Source organism: Symphodus melops (assembly GCF_947650265.1).
Source record: "Symphodus melops genome assembly, chromosome: 6".
NCBI classification, from domain to species: Eukaryota; Metazoa; Chordata; class Actinopteri; order Labriformes; family Labridae; genus Symphodus; species Symphodus melops.
This window is the reverse complement of record NC_136696.1, coordinates 13,363,139-13,383,469: the sequence shown is the minus strand read 5'-3', so window position 1 is coordinate 13,383,469 and position 20,331 is coordinate 13,363,139. Positions and strand designations below refer to the sequence as shown.

The 20,331-nt window shown below is 39.9% G+C and overlaps 1 protein-coding gene across 1 annotated transcript in view; it reads right to left on the bottom strand.

Annotated features, from left to right (window-relative positions):
* Positions 1 to 15,244, bottom strand: part of banp (BTG3 associated nuclear protein) — a 30,704-nt gene extending 15,460 nt beyond the window's left edge. Inside the window, exons 1-11 of the mRNA XM_079346888.1 lie at positions 15,101 to 15,244; positions 13,230 to 13,308; positions 12,938 to 13,047; positions 12,595 to 12,794; positions 12,373 to 12,462; positions 11,996 to 12,156; positions 10,669 to 10,908; positions 8,899 to 9,054; positions 6,001 to 6,122; positions 4,219 to 4,290; positions 2,203 to 2,247 (exon numbers count right to left, since the gene is read on the bottom strand). Coding sequence (XP_079203014.1) covers positions 2,203 to 2,247; positions 4,219 to 4,290; positions 6,001 to 6,122; positions 8,899 to 9,054; positions 10,669 to 10,908; positions 11,996 to 12,156; positions 12,373 to 12,462; positions 12,595 to 12,794; positions 12,938 to 13,047; positions 13,230 to 13,299 — 1,266 coding nt within the window. The 5' untranslated portion in view covers positions 13,300 to 13,308; positions 15,101 to 15,244. The remainder of the gene's footprint in view (positions 1 to 2,202; positions 2,248 to 4,218; positions 4,291 to 6,000; positions 6,123 to 8,898; positions 9,055 to 10,668; positions 10,909 to 11,995; positions 12,157 to 12,372; positions 12,463 to 12,594; positions 12,795 to 12,937; positions 13,048 to 13,229; positions 13,309 to 15,100) is intronic.
* Between the last annotated feature and the right edge of the window lie 5,087 nt (positions 15,245 to 20,331).

The window sequence follows — 20,331 nt, the reverse complement described above, 5'->3', positions numbered from 1 at the left end:
GAAGTTTTACGGGGGCTTTAAAAAACACGAGGCTGTGTTGGACGGGTACGATGTCGACGGTACAGCTGACGAGAGGATGAATTACGATCCGATAAGAATGGCTCCAATAGTGCTTCCAAAAATGTGAGAGTTTATCGATTGCAAATGTTTATATGCCTTGTGGTGACTTCATTTACTTCCCAAGCGCCTAGTAAACAGAAGCATGGCACAACTTATCTATCAGAAATGTGCTCTGAGAGAAGCTCATTTCTTGAGTGCTGATGATGGTGCACTGTTTTGCAACAGAAGTTGGGAGAAAAAAACAACTTACTGGTGATAAACATCACGTTTCTGTGACAGGTGTTTTATGAAACAACCAATGGAGAGTTTTTTCCCTCTTCAATTAAATTGCACATTTTCACAAAACAGTGTAGCCCCTGGAGACGGGCAGCGTGAGACAGTACTTCCTTCCCTAAAGCCTAGCTGCTAGCTGAACACGATGAACTCATAAATGTGTAATTATTATTATGTGTTGGTCTTCAGGCGTCCATATGTGGCCTTCAATGGTCATACACATGCTGGCTCTCCTTTGATCCACGCTCACTTGGATCTAAGAGGAAAGGAAGGAGAAACAGGAAGAGCCCTCCATCCAAAACATCCCAGACAGAGATGGAGGAAGGAGAGGGATAAACAAAGACATGGACACTGGGCGGACACAAAAAGAATCCATTTATGTGTGTTTTAGGACAGTGTGAGTGTATGTTTACAATTAGTATATAAAGACAACAGAATGTAAGATTTTTCAATTGACTTATCATGACCTCACTATCTTGATGTGAATTTTTGTTGCGTCACTTTTTTTGAATTTTTGCTGTGAGCTCTTTTATCAGTTTGTTTTCATTCAGTCATTTATAACCCCCGACATGTCTGTCGCCTCATTTCCTACTTTTATTTTGCTACTTTCTTAAGATGAATGTCTGTGTTGTACTGCACAAAACCAAACGTCATCCAAATTAAGAAAATATTTGCCTGGAGGAGAGTTATTAGTGACAAAATGACAGGTCCATAACACAGTGATACGGCAATATAGGGAAGGATTGACGTTTTTCTGGAGACACACAAGAAACATCTTTGTATCTCAAAGGGGGTTTTTGTTTTGTTTTGTTTTTTAAATACATCCAAGCTGACTCACATCATCCATCAAGTTAATGTGCTACCTTGTTCATACATTTCATTTCACACATATTGAGAACAAACTGAAAATCTTTTTTTATGGTTCTTGATTTCTCATTTCTCACTGTTCCACTATAAATTGGTGGAAGTAAGGCAGACACCCAGTGAATCAGCAGCAGAGCCGGTGAGGAACAAGACTGCTCACCATCACATAAACAAGTTGAACGATGCTGGATCATTTGGAATACTTGAAAAAACCGGCTTATGCTTTATGAGAAGGCCTCTACTTTTGGAAATAATTCAACACATTTGTTGCAGCTCATAAGATTGAGAAACAGTGAATGTACTGCAAACACAACTTCTGTTTGTATACAGGCAGACACAGCTGGACAGTTTCAAATGCCTTATTATACCAATCATATAGTAATTTATATGTTCTGCCTCACTATACAGTCATCTCTTTCTCACAGTCTGCCTGAGCAGTGCTCAACCTTGTACCTTCATGGTGTGTGTAAGGTTGTGTGTCAGGATCAACACTGCTGCTAGCCTTGTCTAGTCTACATATTAGAGTTTGCCCCTTTTATACGGCCATGACTAATCATTTGTTTGATCTGGATTGATTATAGATTTCATTCATATAAGAGTCGAGCAGAAATCTAAAACTGAAACGGGCAGTTATGAGCTAAAAACAAAAACTTTACTTCTCTTTCATGTTCATGAAATACTCTGCCCATGTTGACACTGAAGCCGTACTAAAGTTGGCTGTGATATTCCAGTTATCACATGTGGGCAGTGTCTAAGTGGCAAAGTCAATGTAGCGTTAATCAAAGTTAGTCTTAAAATGTTGAGCTTAATATTCCCAACGCAGCCAAATCGGGACACTCACAGTGACGGTATTGTGGAGGGCAACAACGGGACATCACCTTACAAATAGGTCACCAATTACCATTATTCTAATTCAGACTTTGTAAGAATTGATGCAAGTGTATGGTGTATTGATTTATAAGTGTATTTTAACTCCTATTTAGTTTACTTAGAATGTGTTCTTACCTGTCCATCCTGTCCAACATGTACCTGGTGGATCTGAAGGTTTCCCTGAAATAGAGAAGTGAGAGTCCATGTTATCCACTTGCAGCTCTGTCGATATTTTAACCACAAAACATAAAGATGTGTGTTTCTAATGTCCTTACTTTCCCATCTGCAGCAACCTGTGCCGAGTTTGGGTTGATAAGAGCTGAACTGTCACAAGGTGATTCAACCCAATTACCAATGTTGCAGAGTGACAGTGTGGCTCATGTTGGCACGGTATACACAGGTATTACAACATGTTGGGTTTGGCAAAGAGAAGTGTTTGCAAAAGATGACATAAGCGTGCAAATCGGATGTAATGTCCTTGTATTTATGTCAGTCACTTCTGGCAACCCTGATACTGTTGTAAACAAAGACAGACAGGAACAAGTCTAATCACTGTCTCATCAAGATAAAATGACCATCAGAAAGGATCTGAACACCCACAGTGTTGTTAACAAGACCACAAAAGAGAGGACATCATATGAGCCATATTTGGCCAACCCCAGTCTTCAGCTGTGCTCGCTTGCTAATTTTATTTCATGTATATATCAAGCACTGGCTGAACTGCCATATGGCCAGAGAGCGGTGTAATCTCTCAAACAGCTCATTTCCTTTTCAAGCACGCAAAAAACCCATGTCTTTGAAGAAAAGGGCTCGGATCCTAATGAAAACATATTCCATGAGTGGCACTTGAGAGTTTTGGGATTTTGTTGCTAAGCTTTGAACTCCAAAAAAACAAACACTATCAAGCAATAGGAAGGAGAGAGGAGAAGAAAATCTGGGCTCAGCCACAAAGAGCAGGAAAGACTTTAAAGCTTTTCAGCGTCCAATTCACCCCGTCTCTCTCACTCAATGGTCCACTTCTTCTTCGGAGCGTTGTTTAGCACAACTTAATAGGAAATGAAGAAAAACACTCGGTCAAGGTGTCAACTCCTTTTTGCACAAATGTCATGCATGTGTGGAGCATATCGTTTAGAGTGCGTGCGCGTGGACACAAACTGGATCCTCTGAATAAATCTTTGACCCACATCCTTGAAGAGTCACTAACAATGACGCTGAAGTGGAAATTCCTCCACAGGAGTCAGTGCGGTGTGAAGTCAGATTTTGGTTTCAGCTGGCAGGTTAGTGCAGCGTGCGCATACACGGAGCGTACGCCTGCTGAGGGACGAGAGACATCAGGGCATTTTGTGGAAACAAACATCATGACCTTGGGCATTAAGATTAACTCAACACAGAACATCTGTTTTTGTTCATATTCACTAATGACTTAAATGCTGTCAGGTATTACTGGGTTAGGTTATGCTTCACTGGGATTGCCAATAGAACAGACCAACACAAACATCCAGGGCTCAAAGGACATATCAATGTTTGAAGATTCAAACCCTACATAAATGAACAATTACAGTTTGAAAATGTGTCTTTCCTTTTCTTCCTACGTGTGTGGATTCACTTGAAGTTACAAAGAAGGGAGTCAGTCGATTAAAACATTGAATCAATTATAGATACATTGATGCAGTTCTTAATTTTGGCTTTAATATTGCTTGAAAGAAAGCTTGTATTCACAGTAAAATCTCTTCCTGTCCCAGTGTGACTAAGCGTTTGTTGAATTTATATGCTGCCACAGATATCAAATTTCTCATGGCCAGTCAAATCATGTAAGCCATCAGCTCGTAACAAGTTGACCAAATAGCAAACCGGACTTTCCAACAAAACAAACTGAACCTCCCACACTTTGAAGTATTTATTTTTCTTCTCAGTAAACCGACGTCTCTCTCAAAAGTGAGTTCACTGTAACAGTTATATTCTTGTTTGGAGACTAATTCTCCTGACTGACGTGTTTGCTGAGAAATGTAATACACCGAGAAGAACGATTCAAGAAAAGGAGCGGCCCTGACACACACACACACACACACACGCGCACACAAACACACACACACACACACACACACACACACACACACACACACACACACACACACACACACACAGACTTGCCTCACTGTCCTGTGTGATCTGCACCTCCTCTCCTTGTGGCACCTGGGCAATGTGCAGCTGACCTTGTGGAATCTGAGAGGAAGAGATAAAGGATGAGAGACAGCTACTGCCGGAAATCCTTTTTTGTTTTTTTTAAATCATGAAGTTTACAAAAGCGTGTTTTTCAAGTATAACGTCATCTACATATATTGTTACACAGTAATAAATCACAGTTAAAGGATGTTTCATACATGTTTAAGTCAGATTTTTGTCAGACACCACGGCTGCAGCACTGAACCACAGCCGGTAAGTATACTTGATGCCCTTTGCTGTATTAGCAGCACTCATAAATTTGAGGCTCAGCTGCAGCCTCTAATAGCCTGCAGAGCGTCGAGAGGGTAATCACTGCACAGCAAGCTCCAGACAATCATCGGTCTCTCCCACTCCTCCACCTTTTGTCAAACTCCTCACCCTGCCTGTCCACCCTCTTTCTTTGATATCTTTTATCCTTCCAGTCACCTATCATCAGGACCTCCTAAGCTATGCATCGTGTACGAACCTTTTTGCAGGAGTAACACTCCACACTGTAAATCAGCCTGTGGCAGTGTCAGTCCATACAGTGGGTGTTTCTCCCAGCAGAATGAAAATTACTTCTCTAATGCTCACTTAGTATAATCAAATCATGTGTTATAATTACACTCACATATTCAAGTTGTTTACTGTCATACTGCAATTTACCAAAAAAAAAAAAAAAAAAATCTAATTTACTTTCCCCCATGAAAAACCATTCATTGTCTCACAGCTGGTGTGTGTCTTTCATTGGCTGATTGAATGCACAGCATGGAAGCAAACTGCTCTCCCTCAGTTTCAGTTTGGAAACATATCAGAGTTGACGCTGGTGTATTATTTGAGTTTATTCACTTATGTATTCATGTATGTATTGGCTCAGCATATGAATGCAAAAACTGAGGTGTTGACTAAATGATCACACCGGCAATCCATAGTGTGCCTTCACACGCTTCACCCCTGAAGTCCGGTTTGTTTGACCGGTGCGATCGCTCCGTACCGTGCACAGGCACGCCTCCTTAGCTCTGGCACGCTTCGGTATAGTTCATACACAAGCACAAACATACGGGTACACAACGCTGACAGCCTTCATTATGCAGAAATCCCCGAGTGTTCTGGCTGAATCTAACACCTTAAAATAAGTCACAAAGTCGCTGTCATGTTCTCCATGTTGTTCTCTGATGTGCAAACACTCAATTCGGCTGCACATCCCTTTTTTCCATTTATTTTTTTTCAGGTCCGTCTGTAAACTGAGCACGCTTCAGAAATAGCATAAAGCATGCATGTGCTGTAATACGACGCTATGCACAAGAGGTAACCGTGCTGGAGCAGTGTGAGCACAGTACGGATTGCAAAGTGTGACCGTGCCGTTACAGTGAGAGGATATAAGAAGGGTCAACAATATTTCTCTCAGGCCCTCAAGTGTTCTGTAAAAAAAAAAGTATTTTGGGTTTCATAGCACATGGAAGAGTACATTTGAGAGAGCCAGCATCTTTCCTTTTTCCCCTTTTTTTTTTAAACCTTTTAAAAAGTATCGGGCCTGAATATGACCTGAGATCATGGATGCTGTATGAGGTCATCCAATCCCAGAAAAATCAGAAAAGAGAGCTTATGAGTATAAATATCTAACAGATGTTTAGGTGGAGGTGGAAGGATGATGAAGAGAACTCCGTGTTTTGACAGTAAATGGCAACATTTTCTGCAGGTTAAGAATAAGATTCAACTGCTGACACTCACCACTTGAACTTGTCCGTCCTCGCCAATGCGGTGGAACTGAACTTGCTGGTTCGCGAGCGTGTAGTGCAAAGTCTGCGGGGCGGCGGTCTCAATGTGTTCCGTTTCGTCTGCGATGCCCCCCTCTGGTTAAAAGGACAAGCAGCATGGTCATTGATGTGCTCATGTTCACAATAAAAAGGAGTTCAGGGACGAACCTCAAATCATTCCAGCACATATTAGAAAATGATATTAAATCTCTAAGACACAGACAAACAAATAACCACCCACTCATGTTCATGTGAGGAGCCTCAGCAACCTCTCAAAAAAAAAAAAAACTGGCTAATTCCCAGGCCATCTGCTGGATGATGCTGTGTTTATACTTTATCGTATGCCTAAATACACAACAAGGTCTCTCCAGCTTGTCATCAACACACACTCATTGTCTAGCAGCCAAACACAAACTCCAGACCTCAGTAGAAACACACACAATCCTACAAGCAGCCTTTTTTTAACATCTTTATCATGTTGCATCAGTGTTTCCCACAGAATAACGTGACGTGCCGGGTGCTGGAGTTCACAGCTGCGCCCAGGTAAATTCTAATATCAGGTTTGTATTCACATCAAAAGTGTTTATTCCCTCTCAGTGAATGTACTGTTTCAACTCTATATTCTGTGATTTAGAGGAGTTCAGCACAGCATCAGCATCAAGCACAAGACAAAACATTCACGTTATTCAAACCAAACCATGAGAGGCTTCAGCTTGACTATGAGCAAGGCACCTCAATCGATGCATTTACAAAAGGGATGTCCAGGCAGTGGACTTTCTCTTCTCTCTCTCTCTCTCTCTCTGAAGCTGATGTCATTCTGCTCTCTTGGCTTTGCTGAGTCTCATCTCTCCACAGGAGTCGAGGGCTCAGGCACGGTTTAAAGTTCTGTGTGTTCACTCAGGTCCTTGTGCTCGCTCCTGTGCGCAACTTTATGTAAACAGTTAATACATCAAATCCGGTCGGAAATATACTTGGGTGGCTCAACCAGGTATCGTCTATGTGTGGGGAAACACTGTGTATACATAGAACTCATGTCACATGGCTGTCTCCTTGTTATGCTGCTGTCAGTATATGACAATATATAGAAAAATGTTATTTACAAAGTATTGGTTATATTGCAGTTACACACGTGTGTGTGTGTGTGTGTGTGTGTGTGTGTGTGTGTGTGTGTGTCTCAATGTATGCTCTATTACTTTACATGTTCAGCATTACTTGATGATCAAAATAAGCACTACTTAATTTTTAATACTGCAATCTAATTTCTCTCTTTTGCTCTTCCTCTGCAGTTACTGCTACGATTATTATTGTTGGTATGGTAGTATTATTAGTCCTTAGTGTCACTACTGTCTTCATGTGATTTCACCAACCATAAAAAAAAAAATAATATAACACAAGCAGCCTTTTTATCACCTAACGCAGCTGTTAAAAACAGCCACACAAAAAAGATTGAGACGTCGTGTCAGCAGAGCAAAGACAGCAGCATGCTAAATAAAATGCTGTCTAGACTTCACAGGTCACAAAACAAACTAAATCACGATGTCTTCTGAAAAACAAAATGTGCAGCTATAAAAAAAATAAAAAAATAAACATTTGGGAGACTGAGATGCTTAAAGATGACCTCAGTGTGACTTTGTTTTCAGCATATCAAATCCAGCACACACAGCTCAGTTTCTTTTTTCCCTTTATCTAACCAATCTCCTTTTCAACAGTGTCCTGGCTTTGCACACTAATTCTGTCTCCTAGCTTTAGTTGTTACTATTTTATACTATTATGGGAACTATTACTAAAGGAAGTATAGCCAGGTGGCTTTGTAGAAATACAGTTTGAGCTCTACTTAATGGTCCATTGACAAAAAGTGGTTTAAAAAAGCAGAAGAATTTCCTCTTTCCGGTCTGTTAGCGTGTTCTCTGATTAAAGAGGGAACTTGTATTTGCGTTGTACACTCTGGGGTGTGTGTCCTGAAAAAGGCACGGCCTGACAATCCTTCCCTAGTGTGTGCACACAGGATATTTGGGTTTCCCCAACAGTTTGACTTTTGGCCTGGTCAGAGGTGAGAGGTGATGGCTCACAGGGAGAGAAGGACAGACGGCATTGTGTGCAGATTACAACCATCTGCAGCATTACACACTGTATGTGCATTTGGGTTCAGGTCTTGATATAGCTTTTATATAACAGATTGAGTGTTTCTGCTGAACATTTACTTGGTCATTGTCCTGAAAATATGTAGTAGGAGGAACTGAAAGACAAAAAGGGCATTTCTCAATCATGTATCTTTCTTAGAGAAAAGTAGCCAATCAAAGAATCGCATGTAAATTCAGAGCTTCCTCTGAGTCGCAGGAGAAAAAACAAACAATACCTTCCTTCAAAACAGATTTAGCACCAGTACAAAGTCTCCTCTTAACATTTAGAACTTTTTTTAACGGATCCATGACGATGAGGTCACCAATGCAATGTGCTGATTTGAAACACTACAAACCACACAAAATTAAAATGTAAATAAAGAGTGGTGTTGGCCCATCAGACACAGCAGATCTTAATTCCCAGCACTGAACCTTGTTTGATTAGCATCAAGCAGATTGAAAGCAGGCGCAGAATCATAGCGACGTTATCAGCCAATCAGTCTCATGAAAGAGGAGAAAGGGTTGGCATTGGGTTTTTTTGGAGGCCAATCAGAATTCAAAGTGACAGAGTGTGTTTGTTTGTTTTCTTTTAAACAAAAATTCACACGCTTAAAGGTTTGGCTTTTGTATCTAAAAAAACAATCCAGTTTTCAAGTCATCGTCTGATACTATTTCACTTCTCCTTTGCTACACTTCAGCTGCATAGAGAACTCCACGCCTGTTAAACAATCCAACAATAAACTGAACTTCACCTGAAGAAGAACGAGGTGTGCGTTTGGAGAAGCTCTTGACAGCCAAACTCTGGCCGCGCTGTTTCCGTCTCCAGGCCGTGCGACACTTGGAGTCTATGCTTTGCTTGATGCGGTACCAGTCTGACTCAGAGATGGTAAATTTGTGAAACAAGTGACCTGTGGAGAAACAAGAGAGGGTGAAGGTCTCAACATAGTTTTAATCTGTTCATTATGCTTAGGCGCAGTGAAAAACATAAGGGTAAGGGACAAAAAAAATAAATATATATATATATATATATATATAGGTAAATTGCACCTTCATTTCAGCAAATTCACATCCACATTTTAGTTTTAACTCTATTTTAATGTTAAATTCTATGATTCCGTCCATGCATAGGGCGCCGGGTAAATACCAACTGTGACCGTGAAATAAAGCAGCAGACAACGGCTCAATATCTTCAATGTGGTCATTCTGTAACTCTCGTACGATGAGGGGAAACAACTCTCTCCACGTCCTTTCAAGAAATGTAGTCACAGGTTTATAACATTGTCGAGTCACTTTCTCAGAAACCAGAAGTACTTTCTTAATCCCAGGGGGAAATTCATTTTTTTTAACTTCGTTATGTGCAGGTGACACTGGTTGCAGCTGCAGTAGCTGCCTACCTCACTCTAAAGTAATGCCATTCCTACATACATTTAAAAAAGCAGTTACAGCCTCAGGACAGTAAAAGTAAGACGGTGAGAAAGCTAAGGGGTGTCTGGGGATGGAAGTGAACAGCAGTCCTTTTACACCTGATGGGTCCTGTACAGGCAGGCAGAGCAGTTGCTCCTTCATTCCTTCACTTTTTTTTTTTTTTTTTTCTGAAAAGGCAGTATGAGTCATTCAAAAGTCACCTGGCCCTGCTCCAGCTTCTGCATAGCTCTATGTCAGGGCAAATCTGCATGTAACTACACACACACATCACTCAGAGGAAATACAGGTAACCAAGTACACAAACAGTTTTGTATGCCATGGGGGACGTCAAGTAAAAACCTCCTGCACAGGGCCCAATGTGATCTCTGACGGAAAAGCTACAGTTAATACAGCCTCTCCTTGTGCTTCCATCTGAACCAAATACAACAAGTTTATAACCAAATGACATTTTGATCAGTTGGTCTGCAGTTATAAACCTGACCCTGCTTAATCAGGAATCCAACAGTTTGCTGAATGTGACGGTGACTCTGTTAGGACCTTCGTAGCAGACATGTGCTTGTCGTTTAGAGTCCGCTATGTTATAAAAATGTGTTGCACATTTTTGCATGTGTGCAATGATGAATACATGTTGTTGTAACCCCGCCTTGGGAACACAGACTGCAGTCTATTTCTGTGTTCAATTTGATGCTGCTCTGTAATGAGAACGGGATGAAATGTGGGGAGGTCTCAGAGAGTTCATTTATTGCTGAAAAGGGGGCACGGGTGTCGAACGTGGCTGAGTGAAAAGTATTAATTGTAACTTTCAACAATCAGGTTGTAATCATGAAATGAACTAGATTCTCTGAACTCCCTGTGGGTCATTAGTCAATGAAGTGAGAACAGACAGGAAACAGCAAGACATGTTCTAACTGTATTTCCAAGCCTTTGTGGCTTCTTTCAGTGGCAGCAGCAGGTAAACTAACGATGCTCCTTCATCTGATCGGAGAGGAGATACTGTTAAGCATCGGGTTTTCTTCCACATTATTTAACAAAAAAACGTCTCACGATGTGAAGCAGCTGCCGTGGAATCGATGAAGATGAGATGCACAGAGACTCACAGCGAATGCCGTAGATCATGAGCGGGTCCAGCTGCTTCTTGCCGTGTTTGCCCTGGCCAGAAAGGTTCGACATGGCCTGGATCTCCCGGTGGAAGAGGTAGTCCAACAGCGTCAGGGCCATTTTCTCAGCTGTTCGACAGTTTGAGGTGATGTGAATCATGTCAGCTGGAGACACTGGGCAGCGAACTCGCATCTCTGGGTTGTTCTCGTCTCCCAGCCAGGTGCCTGCTGGGTAATCCTCTACAGGAATTAGAGGAGGGAACAGTTACTCAAACAGTTCTAGAAAGTTCTCTTTACACAAACCTGAAACCTGTTTCAAACGGTGTCATCTGGACCAGCTATTTAATTCTAATGAAGCTTCCTTGACTGAAGGAAACAAAACTGTGTCACACACAGAAAAACACTACGCTGACAAGAAGAGACAGAGATATTCATGTTATACAACAGCGCACCCATGTGGCTGTAAAGGAGATAGGTAAAGTAAGGGCAAAGCTGTCTTATTGTTATCGCTCAACATGTGGTTTGGCTTTCTTCTCACAGCGTATGTTAGATGTTAGGTTTACCACGTAAACAAACACACAAACAAAGCATGGGACACGCTCTGAAGCCCACATGGTACCATCGAGTTCATGCTGACTAACACAGTTTTAATACGGTAACCCACAGCTGCAAATAAATGATTAACAGTTTGTCTTTGAAGATAACCGAGAGCTGCCCAAATCCAATTAAAAAGACCTAACCAAGAAATCAGCTAAATTAACAACAATGGCGACCTTATTTGAGTTTTCAGGATTATAAATTGACCACTTTCTTTCAGGCTCAGCCAGAACAATAAACAAAAAAATCACTGAAAATCTAAAAATACCAATCAATGAAGCCCGAGATAAAACCAAAATGACATGAACATGACACATCAGCACAGTGTTTTTGCCATTCAATATGGAGACCATCTGAAAGAGTCACTACAGTCAAAATAACTAAACCCAATCTCATAAAATGTCAACAGCAATTGTTTAGCGGTTCAGTGGACGAGGACATTAAGCAGGTCATTAAATGATCAAAATCTGTGCGTGACTGAGAGGGAAACAAAAAGTTTACAAAAAACTGACACGTGGCCTGTGCATCTTATTCAATGGCAACACTGATTTTGTTTTTGTGAGGTGGGTAACTCGACCCTGCCGGTTTTTCTAAAGTCCTACCAAACAGAAAATCTGATCCGTGTCTTCAATCAAGCAAAGGAAGGGTTTGATCATGAAGAAGAATTTCCATCCGCTGACAGACAGTCATGAATACAACATCGCTCTAGTTCAACAGTCTGACGTCATACCCTCTGAATTCAGTGTGATGAGTGTGACATTTGGCGTGTTGGAATTTCCACCGTTGGAAACAGAGTCACTGGCCTCTGAACCGCTTTCTTGGTCTTCCTGGCTTTCCTCAGGACCAGGAACCTTTACTAAGATTGTGTTCTGTCGCCTCCTTGCCACCGTGCTGAAATGAAATAGGGATACATTTTCAGCAGGACCAACACACACAAAACATGGCAGTGGTCAAATGAATAATTCAGATTTTGTATCTACTTTCTATCACGAGAGCTGAAGGAGTCAAAAGCTTTTTTGTCAAAGAAATTGAAAAAAAACACTCCAGCACTGTTTAAAAGACACTTTGATGGGAAGGATTTGTAGGATTTAAAAATGAGCCACTTACTTGCTAAGTAGGTTCTCCAGAGGAGTGTCTTCTTGGCTCGTACCCTTCGGATTTTCACTGCTCACAATTACATTTGTTTGTGGAACAACACTATAAAAAAGTGAAACACTTTTGTTAATTATCAAATTAGCATGCTTTGGATACTCTAAGAGATGTTTTAACCTATCATTTACCTCCTTCATTGAACCTAATTTAGACCATTTTTAATTAGCAATCACTTGCCATCGCACTTTGTTCCACGTTTGAGTGGCCCCCTGAGGAGACCCAGCAACCATGGGGACCTGGATAGGACTTTTTGCACAGGGCATCAGGCTGTCCAGTTTGCGCCCAAGGGCCCTGCATGTTGTGTCCAGAGCCTGTAACTTTGACTCAATTCCTTCAAGTCTCTGAGTGATTGATGCAGTGAATGAAACCAGCAGATTCTAGGAAAGGAAAAAAAATAAATAAATACATGTGTCACTTGTCCTGAGAAGTCCCACAATGTATTAATTGTTTCCCACTGATTTAAGAACATTAAAATTGATTAGCTTTGGAGAGTCGCCGTTTCATCAAGCTCAGCTGGTACCTTGATAAAAGATATGTCTTGGCAATTGTTGCTATTTTCTTGGCTGCTGCTTAATTTCCTCCTTTTCTTCTGAGGCCTTTCTTCGTCATCATCGTGATTTTCCAGCATTTCTAACAAGAGACAAATGCAAAGACGTGATCAAAACAACTTTCTAAGAGCATCGTGTTAACCCCATCAACCTGACTATATCTTCTCAAAAGAGCAGAGGATGTCTAAGTCTAGCAATTCAGCTTATACTGGTAAGGAAACAGAAAGAATGATACACTGTCATGTTGTACCACAGGATTCTTACCTGTTTGGGCATCCTGGTTGAAGTCCTCTACCGTTATCTGCACAATATCATCCAACTCTTGTTCCGACATTATTCACAACTGAAAATGTGACCATAGAAAACCCTGGTTAACTTAGCACAAGAATACTCACAGATAAGCTTCCATAAAGCAGAATAAGGATAAGGATAACCTTTATTGATCACAATATCTGTTCAAGCAGTGAATTTCAGTAGTGTGTGCACATAATATGAGTAGTTTGTTAAACAACAACAGCCGGAGGATTTTTTAAACCAGGTCTATTTTAATGTAAGCTTTACATGAACAACTAGAGACAGTGTATTGGAATGATGATTACCAACATGCATTTGGCCACACTGCAGTGCTTTGAATATCCTTTGAATACAATAACAGCAGACTAAAGCTTGCATGTCCTTCTTGTACAGTGCAACAAGTGTAAACAGGATGTCGGTAACAGTTGAGTTACAGAAGCAGCTCAACTGCCTTAAGGACATATTAAGCGTTCTCAAAACTATTGAGAAGCTAAATAAGAAAGAAAAGTGTCATTTTCATTGTCACTTAGATTTTCAATTACAAACTATTTCATTATAGTTGAGTTATGCAGATGAACGGCTTAAAGCTAAAACACTTTTTTCTTCCGTACTAACAGAAATCCCAAAGAAAAACACAAGTTACACTTTGCATTAAATATATATTATATACATTTTATGTATGTATTACTTCCCCTGTTCTATGTCTTAAGATCCAAGAACATTTATGTCACGTCAGTTATTGTGTATGTGCGCTCATTTGGTCTTCGCTGCACTACAACTCAATATTCTAACTGCATTTGAAAGACGGAGTAGGAGTGCAGTCACTTTACTTGTTGTTTACACTTTGTATGACAAAATAAAGCCCATATAAAATGTACCGCCTTTGACATTATTTATCAATTTCTGTTAAAGTAATAAGTACACATAGCGGTACAGACTTCAAAAAGTTGGAAAACATGAGACGTATTAATGTATTTACATTCATAAATCTAAAGAAATGTCTTAATCATTAATACGTATACGTATTATATGTGGTTCTATGTAAGAACTTAATGAATGATTGCAAAGGTGCATTTTCATCTTGTCTGAACTGCAGGATGAAAACATGACCAAGAAAGACAGCTTTTATAAACAGTAATGACGTTTCAGAAACACTTCTTTCACTTGAACAAATGTTTAAAATCCGTTTCAGTCAAACATGCATGAGGGCCTTTGTAATGGTATTCACAATTATCAATATATTAATGGAAAAGCGGTACGGATCAGTTTAACAGCATAGACTATAGTATAACTGTTGTCCCTTGCTACCTCTTAAAATTTTACCACCATGAAAATGGCACAGTGCATCCTAACTCTTGAGGGCTTCCTAGTTTTGTATCTTATTTATGTTAAGCTGTATCAACGTGATCGCTAAAGCTAAGCTATCAGGGCGGGGGTCTCGGGCTGAAGTTAAAGCGAAATAAAGACGATCAGTTTCAATTATAACAGTGATGAGAGGTTGTTTTGTAGCGACATACTTGACTCGGTCCAATCTAGCCTTTATAAAAACCTTAACAATTACGTTACAGCTAGTTAACAAGCATTAGCAGACGTGCTAATGCTAGCTAGCTAGCTTAGTGGGCTAAATGGGATTTGTAGCTCGCGCGCTAACATTGAAATAGAGTCGCGTTTTAAGCTAGCGTTGTAGTTAGCGTGCTTGTTAGGCCTGGAGGCCGCCCAAACCTCACTCAAATCTCGTTAACTGATGAAAAACAATGACCATTAAATGTGAATTTAAGTGAGCTCCTTTTCCACACTGCTGGCACACGACACATGTACCGTGTAAGATTGGGTTATTTTACCATGTGAATGATGAATTCTCGTGTTGTTTGTAGAGATTTCGATAATGGCGTCGTTCCTCGCGAGAGATGAGTCTTCGTGTGTTTTCATCGAACGGAGCGCGAGCTGCTTCCTCCAGCTGAGTACAAGCGACACAAAGCTCCGCAGGCAAATATTGTATTTTTATACGTTGAACAGCAAACAACTTTTAAATAAAGAAGCTGTTGGGTTAATTGTGCCAAATATTAGTAGTAAACAAGAATATGGTGTTGATTTTAGTTTTCTGATAAACACACTTTGTAACACATTATATATAAACCTTCTTAAGTGGTTCTTTTGGTTGTGTTTCAATCTAAACTTACACTTTTCGTCGCAGAAATTATAAATTAGGCAACCCCGATATTTTACCAATATCCCACTAACTCTGTTAATAAAATTGTAGATTATCGTCGTACTCGTTGTCATGCGTTTGGTTTAATTATTTCAGGCTCAATGCAATATGTGGGAGTGCATGTTGCCAAATTTGGCGACCAAAGATACACAATTTGTGCAGAGGCCAGCGCGTGTTGGTCGAGGTGAACAACAACAAAGCCCGTGAGATGACGCTGAGATCAGTAGATCGAATCCTGTAAGTGATGAACTCGTTGGGATTCCCACATCATAAACATTGTATATTAATATTTCCAAATCAAATATATAAACCCGTGTGCAATTAATCATTGCCTAATGTCACCATACACAGTTATAAACAACGATAAGAACTCGTTTATTTGGCTGGTTTTGTCCTGTTGATGCATTATTCGGACAGCAGGTGGCAGATTGGCTTGCATACCAAATCAAATGTTTTCCTTAATCCCCTTTTAATATTATTTGTAGTTTGCAAGATTATCAAATCGTGTTTTTAACCATATTAGTACTTTGCAAAATGTATAAGCCTATATTAAATTCCCCAAAACATTTGGCATCAATAACCCTTATTTTAATATTAAGGATTATTACTCTCAAGAGAAGCTGACAAATATTCAAAAGCATGTATGTAGATGACTATAGATATTTATATAGCCTATGAGTGTCTGTGTGTTATATCTTATGGGCAATAAAAAGAAAAGAAAAAGACACATTTAGATTTGTTTCATTTATCTAAAGAGGATAAGGAAGAAATGAAGACAGAAATGTTTGTTTGTTCAATTTTACATTTTATGAAAAACATTAATAAACAACACAGTGATTACAAGAACAATCAAGTGTTACATAAAAAATAGAAAAATAAATATAATAATAATAAAAACAATAATGGCATATGACACAGCAAACATGAACCGCATGTTGCCAGCCTTTTCCAGTTTTCCAACTGTACTCCTGGTATTCAGGTTCACAGCTAAACGCTGGAGTAGAGTAAGTAGAGGACAGGGAAAATAGGGCAGATCTACCACAATAAAATGCTTCCTTTAAACATTAGAAGTCTTTTTAGATGTTTCTCTGTCAGGCATTTTGATTAAGTCCTAATGTGGAGTGATCCTTAATAAATCCCAGTCTTGTTACACACACAGACTTAAGAAACTCAAGGGTTGTCATTGCTTGGCTTTTGTTTCTTCCCATATCCATGTTTTGCCAGCACAGCCCTCCATTCTTCATAAGATTGAGTCTCAGACTCTGTGCAGAACCAGTTTCCAAAGTACTGGCGATGTGACTGTGGCTTTCTGTCCTTGTTGCACTTTTTGCAAATGATGACATCCGACTTCTTTTCATATTTTCTTGTCATTTGTCCAGCGCGCTCTTTGTCTTGCTTTCTCTTCCTGTATTGCAGGGTTGTATATGGAATATCTTTATTTGAGGTCTGAGTGAAGGGTGGCATGAATGATGGTGGCATGGTGATGAACATCATCTGTGAGGGTCCTGCAGAACACTGCACAGATGGGGGAAAGAGAGGATTTTGGGGTTGTGAAGCCTGGGAGATAGTCTGAGGTTGTGGCCTTCTCTTTAGCCTCCCCAGCAGCTAGGAGGAAGAATGAAAGAATGAGGTTCAGCAGCTCCTTTCTGCAAAGCTGCAGGAAGCGTTTCAGTTGCTGCCATCAATGCGTCTGGAGCTGGGATGCCTTGCATCACAGTTTGTTGTTCCTGTGACCTACAACGCCTGCTGTACCTGAAGACAAAACAAAACAAAACAAAAAAAACTTCAGTTTTATCAGCTGATCAAATGTATCCTCCAATAGCACTTCATCACATAAGATAAGTTAAGATATAAGGTTTTATTGTTCTCAAAGGAACATTTGTCTTTAAAATAGCACATAGATTTATTTTACTTCACAGGTTATCTACATTTCTTTATATAAATATGAGTCTATTTTTAATTGCACGGGTTTAATTTGTAATTTGTTTATTCTGAGTCATATAGGGGGTCCTCTACATCTTGTTTCGGGTTTATCTATGGTTTAAATATGTAAGGGAAGGAGGACAGCAGTTGTTGAACACTAATGTCTTGTATCCCTGTGTCCCGCATGTCATGTATGTATGTATGTATATGTGTGTGTGTGTGTGTGTGTAGCGGTTTCATATATATATATATATATATATATATATATATATATATATATATATACACACACAAACTTGTATTATCAACACTATAGCATGATTACACTTTTTTTAAACTGTTTTCACATTTAACAATGAAATGGTCCTTCGTTTCATCATTCTTGTTTTTTTTTTTACTGAAAATAATGTAAGGCCATGAAGTTTCAGGTGGAAAACACTTGTTATTGTATTGTTTTACGGTAATTAAAAACACAAAACGGGTTAATTCGACCCAAACACCACTTCCACAGCTTGCGAAATTGTATTTTTTTCCTATATGCCTGTTTTTTTTACACCGATTACATTCAGTCATGATCGCCTTGTCATGCTATGCTCATAGCCACATTACACGAACTAAGTTAAAACAACTAACAGTAGCCTTGGGCCGGCGCGAGCGCTGATTGGCCACATCGTGGTAGAATTCTGGTAGATTCTTGGTAGCAGACGGGGACGTGATTGGTTGCCACTACCAAGAATCACCTCGACCGACGGGTGACGGGGGGTGCAGAAAAAAACGGAACGAGCCAGCCAGGAGTCGAACCTAGAATCTTCTGATCCGTAGTCAGACGCGTTATCCATTGCGCCACTGGCCCGAACTGGCAACATATAGTACCACGTGACTTATTAAAGGGCCAGCTAACTCCTAACCCTAACCCTAATCTGCGTTTTTACCTAAACCTAACCCTATTATTAGCGGTTATTATTGAAACGTGACTTTTCCCCCACAAAATAACCGAACACTTGAACCGTATCAGCATTTATTTTCTTCAAAGTTGAAAATCCTTCAATTCATCATTTAAAGGTAGAGTAGGTAAACTCTCAACAAAGATGTTAAATACATGCTGCTGAGATTGGAGGATCGAATCCTGCTCGTGATGCACTCGTTTGGGATTCTCATAGTATTGTAACCGAGCTCTCTGGGTTAGTCGGACCTAATACACTTCATCTGAAAAAACAATAAACGGGAGGTAGATAGGGAGCTTCATAGACATAGCCTACTAGACGTCGCGGAGCCTGTGTCCGCCCACCGCTTCGACACGTTAAAGCGGCCTCCACATCAACCTAAACAAGCCAATGCAACAGCGATGTGTTTCTGAAGAAAACCACGAAAATATACATTTAATTTATTGTGAAGAATCATTGCATTCATTTGTAATCTATTCATAATTATGGATGTAGCATACTTCGAGAAAGTATTGGGAAGAAATGGAATAAGTTTGCAAATTGGATTTTGAGATTGCAGTAGGCTACTCTCCTTTTTGAGCAGCTATATGATACTGCGGTCAGATCCAAAGTACGGCTGGCCCATGACAAAAATATGCAAAAGACTTTATTTAGATACAATGTGACATTTATGTACAATGAACATGCAAAAGTTAACATTTTTTGTAGAACAAATGTATTTACACATCTTTACACAAAATATTTACCTATTATATATCCATGGTTTTGACAACCCCAAGCAGAGAAGTGATGCGGCATCGCTGCTGATATCTTGACAAATGACACTCGCAGGATGGCGGACACACTGATGTGCTCCGGCCAGTCGGTGAGGCGTCTCGTGTTAATGTCTAAGGGGAGCTTCTTCTGTCAGGGCTTCCACTTTGTTCTCCACACGAGTACCGGAGTACAGGCGATCACAACATTTTCCAACGCTCTCCGTAACTCCGTAAGAACACAACTTACTTTAAAGGCGAGTGGATATACAGTTGCAATAACAACCACACAGTCTGTTACAGTATAAACATTTTCAAAATCGAATATCCAAACCCTCACGCAATGAATAATTGCCTAATGTCATCATGAACAGTTATAAACAACGATAAGAACTCACATTTGACAGAAAACAGCTTAGAATAGAAATTACACTGTAGCCTTTCAATCTATGTGACAAAATACTCACCAATTCAGTGAAACAATTCTCGAGGACAAAAGCAGCAGTAACAGGAGCAGCCATTATTTGTGGCGATAAGGAGGATTTTGTGCTTCTTTTGGTTTTGTTCTGTTGTTGCATCATTCGGACAGCAGGTGGCAGATTGGCATGCGTACCAAAACAATCGTTTCATCGTTAACACTTTTTAATATTATTTTGGGTTTTCAAGATGATCAAATCGTGTTTTTAACCATCATTTTAGTACTTGGCAAAATTTATATGTATATTGAATTCTCCCAAACATTTGGCATCTATAACCCTTGTTTTAATAAGGCAAGGATTTCTAAACAATTCTAAAAAGAGTTATAAAATTAAAAGGTCAAACTTTTGTCAGCTTTACAAGGTAAGAAGGTGAAACTTGTCAAATTGCTTAGTTTGAATGTATTCTGTGGCACATAAAGATGAAATGTCACATTTATTGTACCTTTGTGTATATCAGCATCCTCTTTTTACACAGTCACAACTTTAGCTGTGAAAACATTTCCCCCTTTATTGCACACAGGATGGATGAGAACTACAATATTGTTCTTCATGGAGTCAACTTCCAGGACCCCATCTTCCCTGACACAGCTGACATGAACCGCATGTATCCAGTTTTCCACCTGTACTCCCAGAATTCAGGTCAATAGCCACACGTCAGAGGACACAGGACAGCCTGTAGCCCAGATCTACAAAAATAAACCGTTTCCTTTAAACAGAAGTCACTTTAGATGTTTCTCTGCATTTTAATTCAGTCTTAATGTTCTT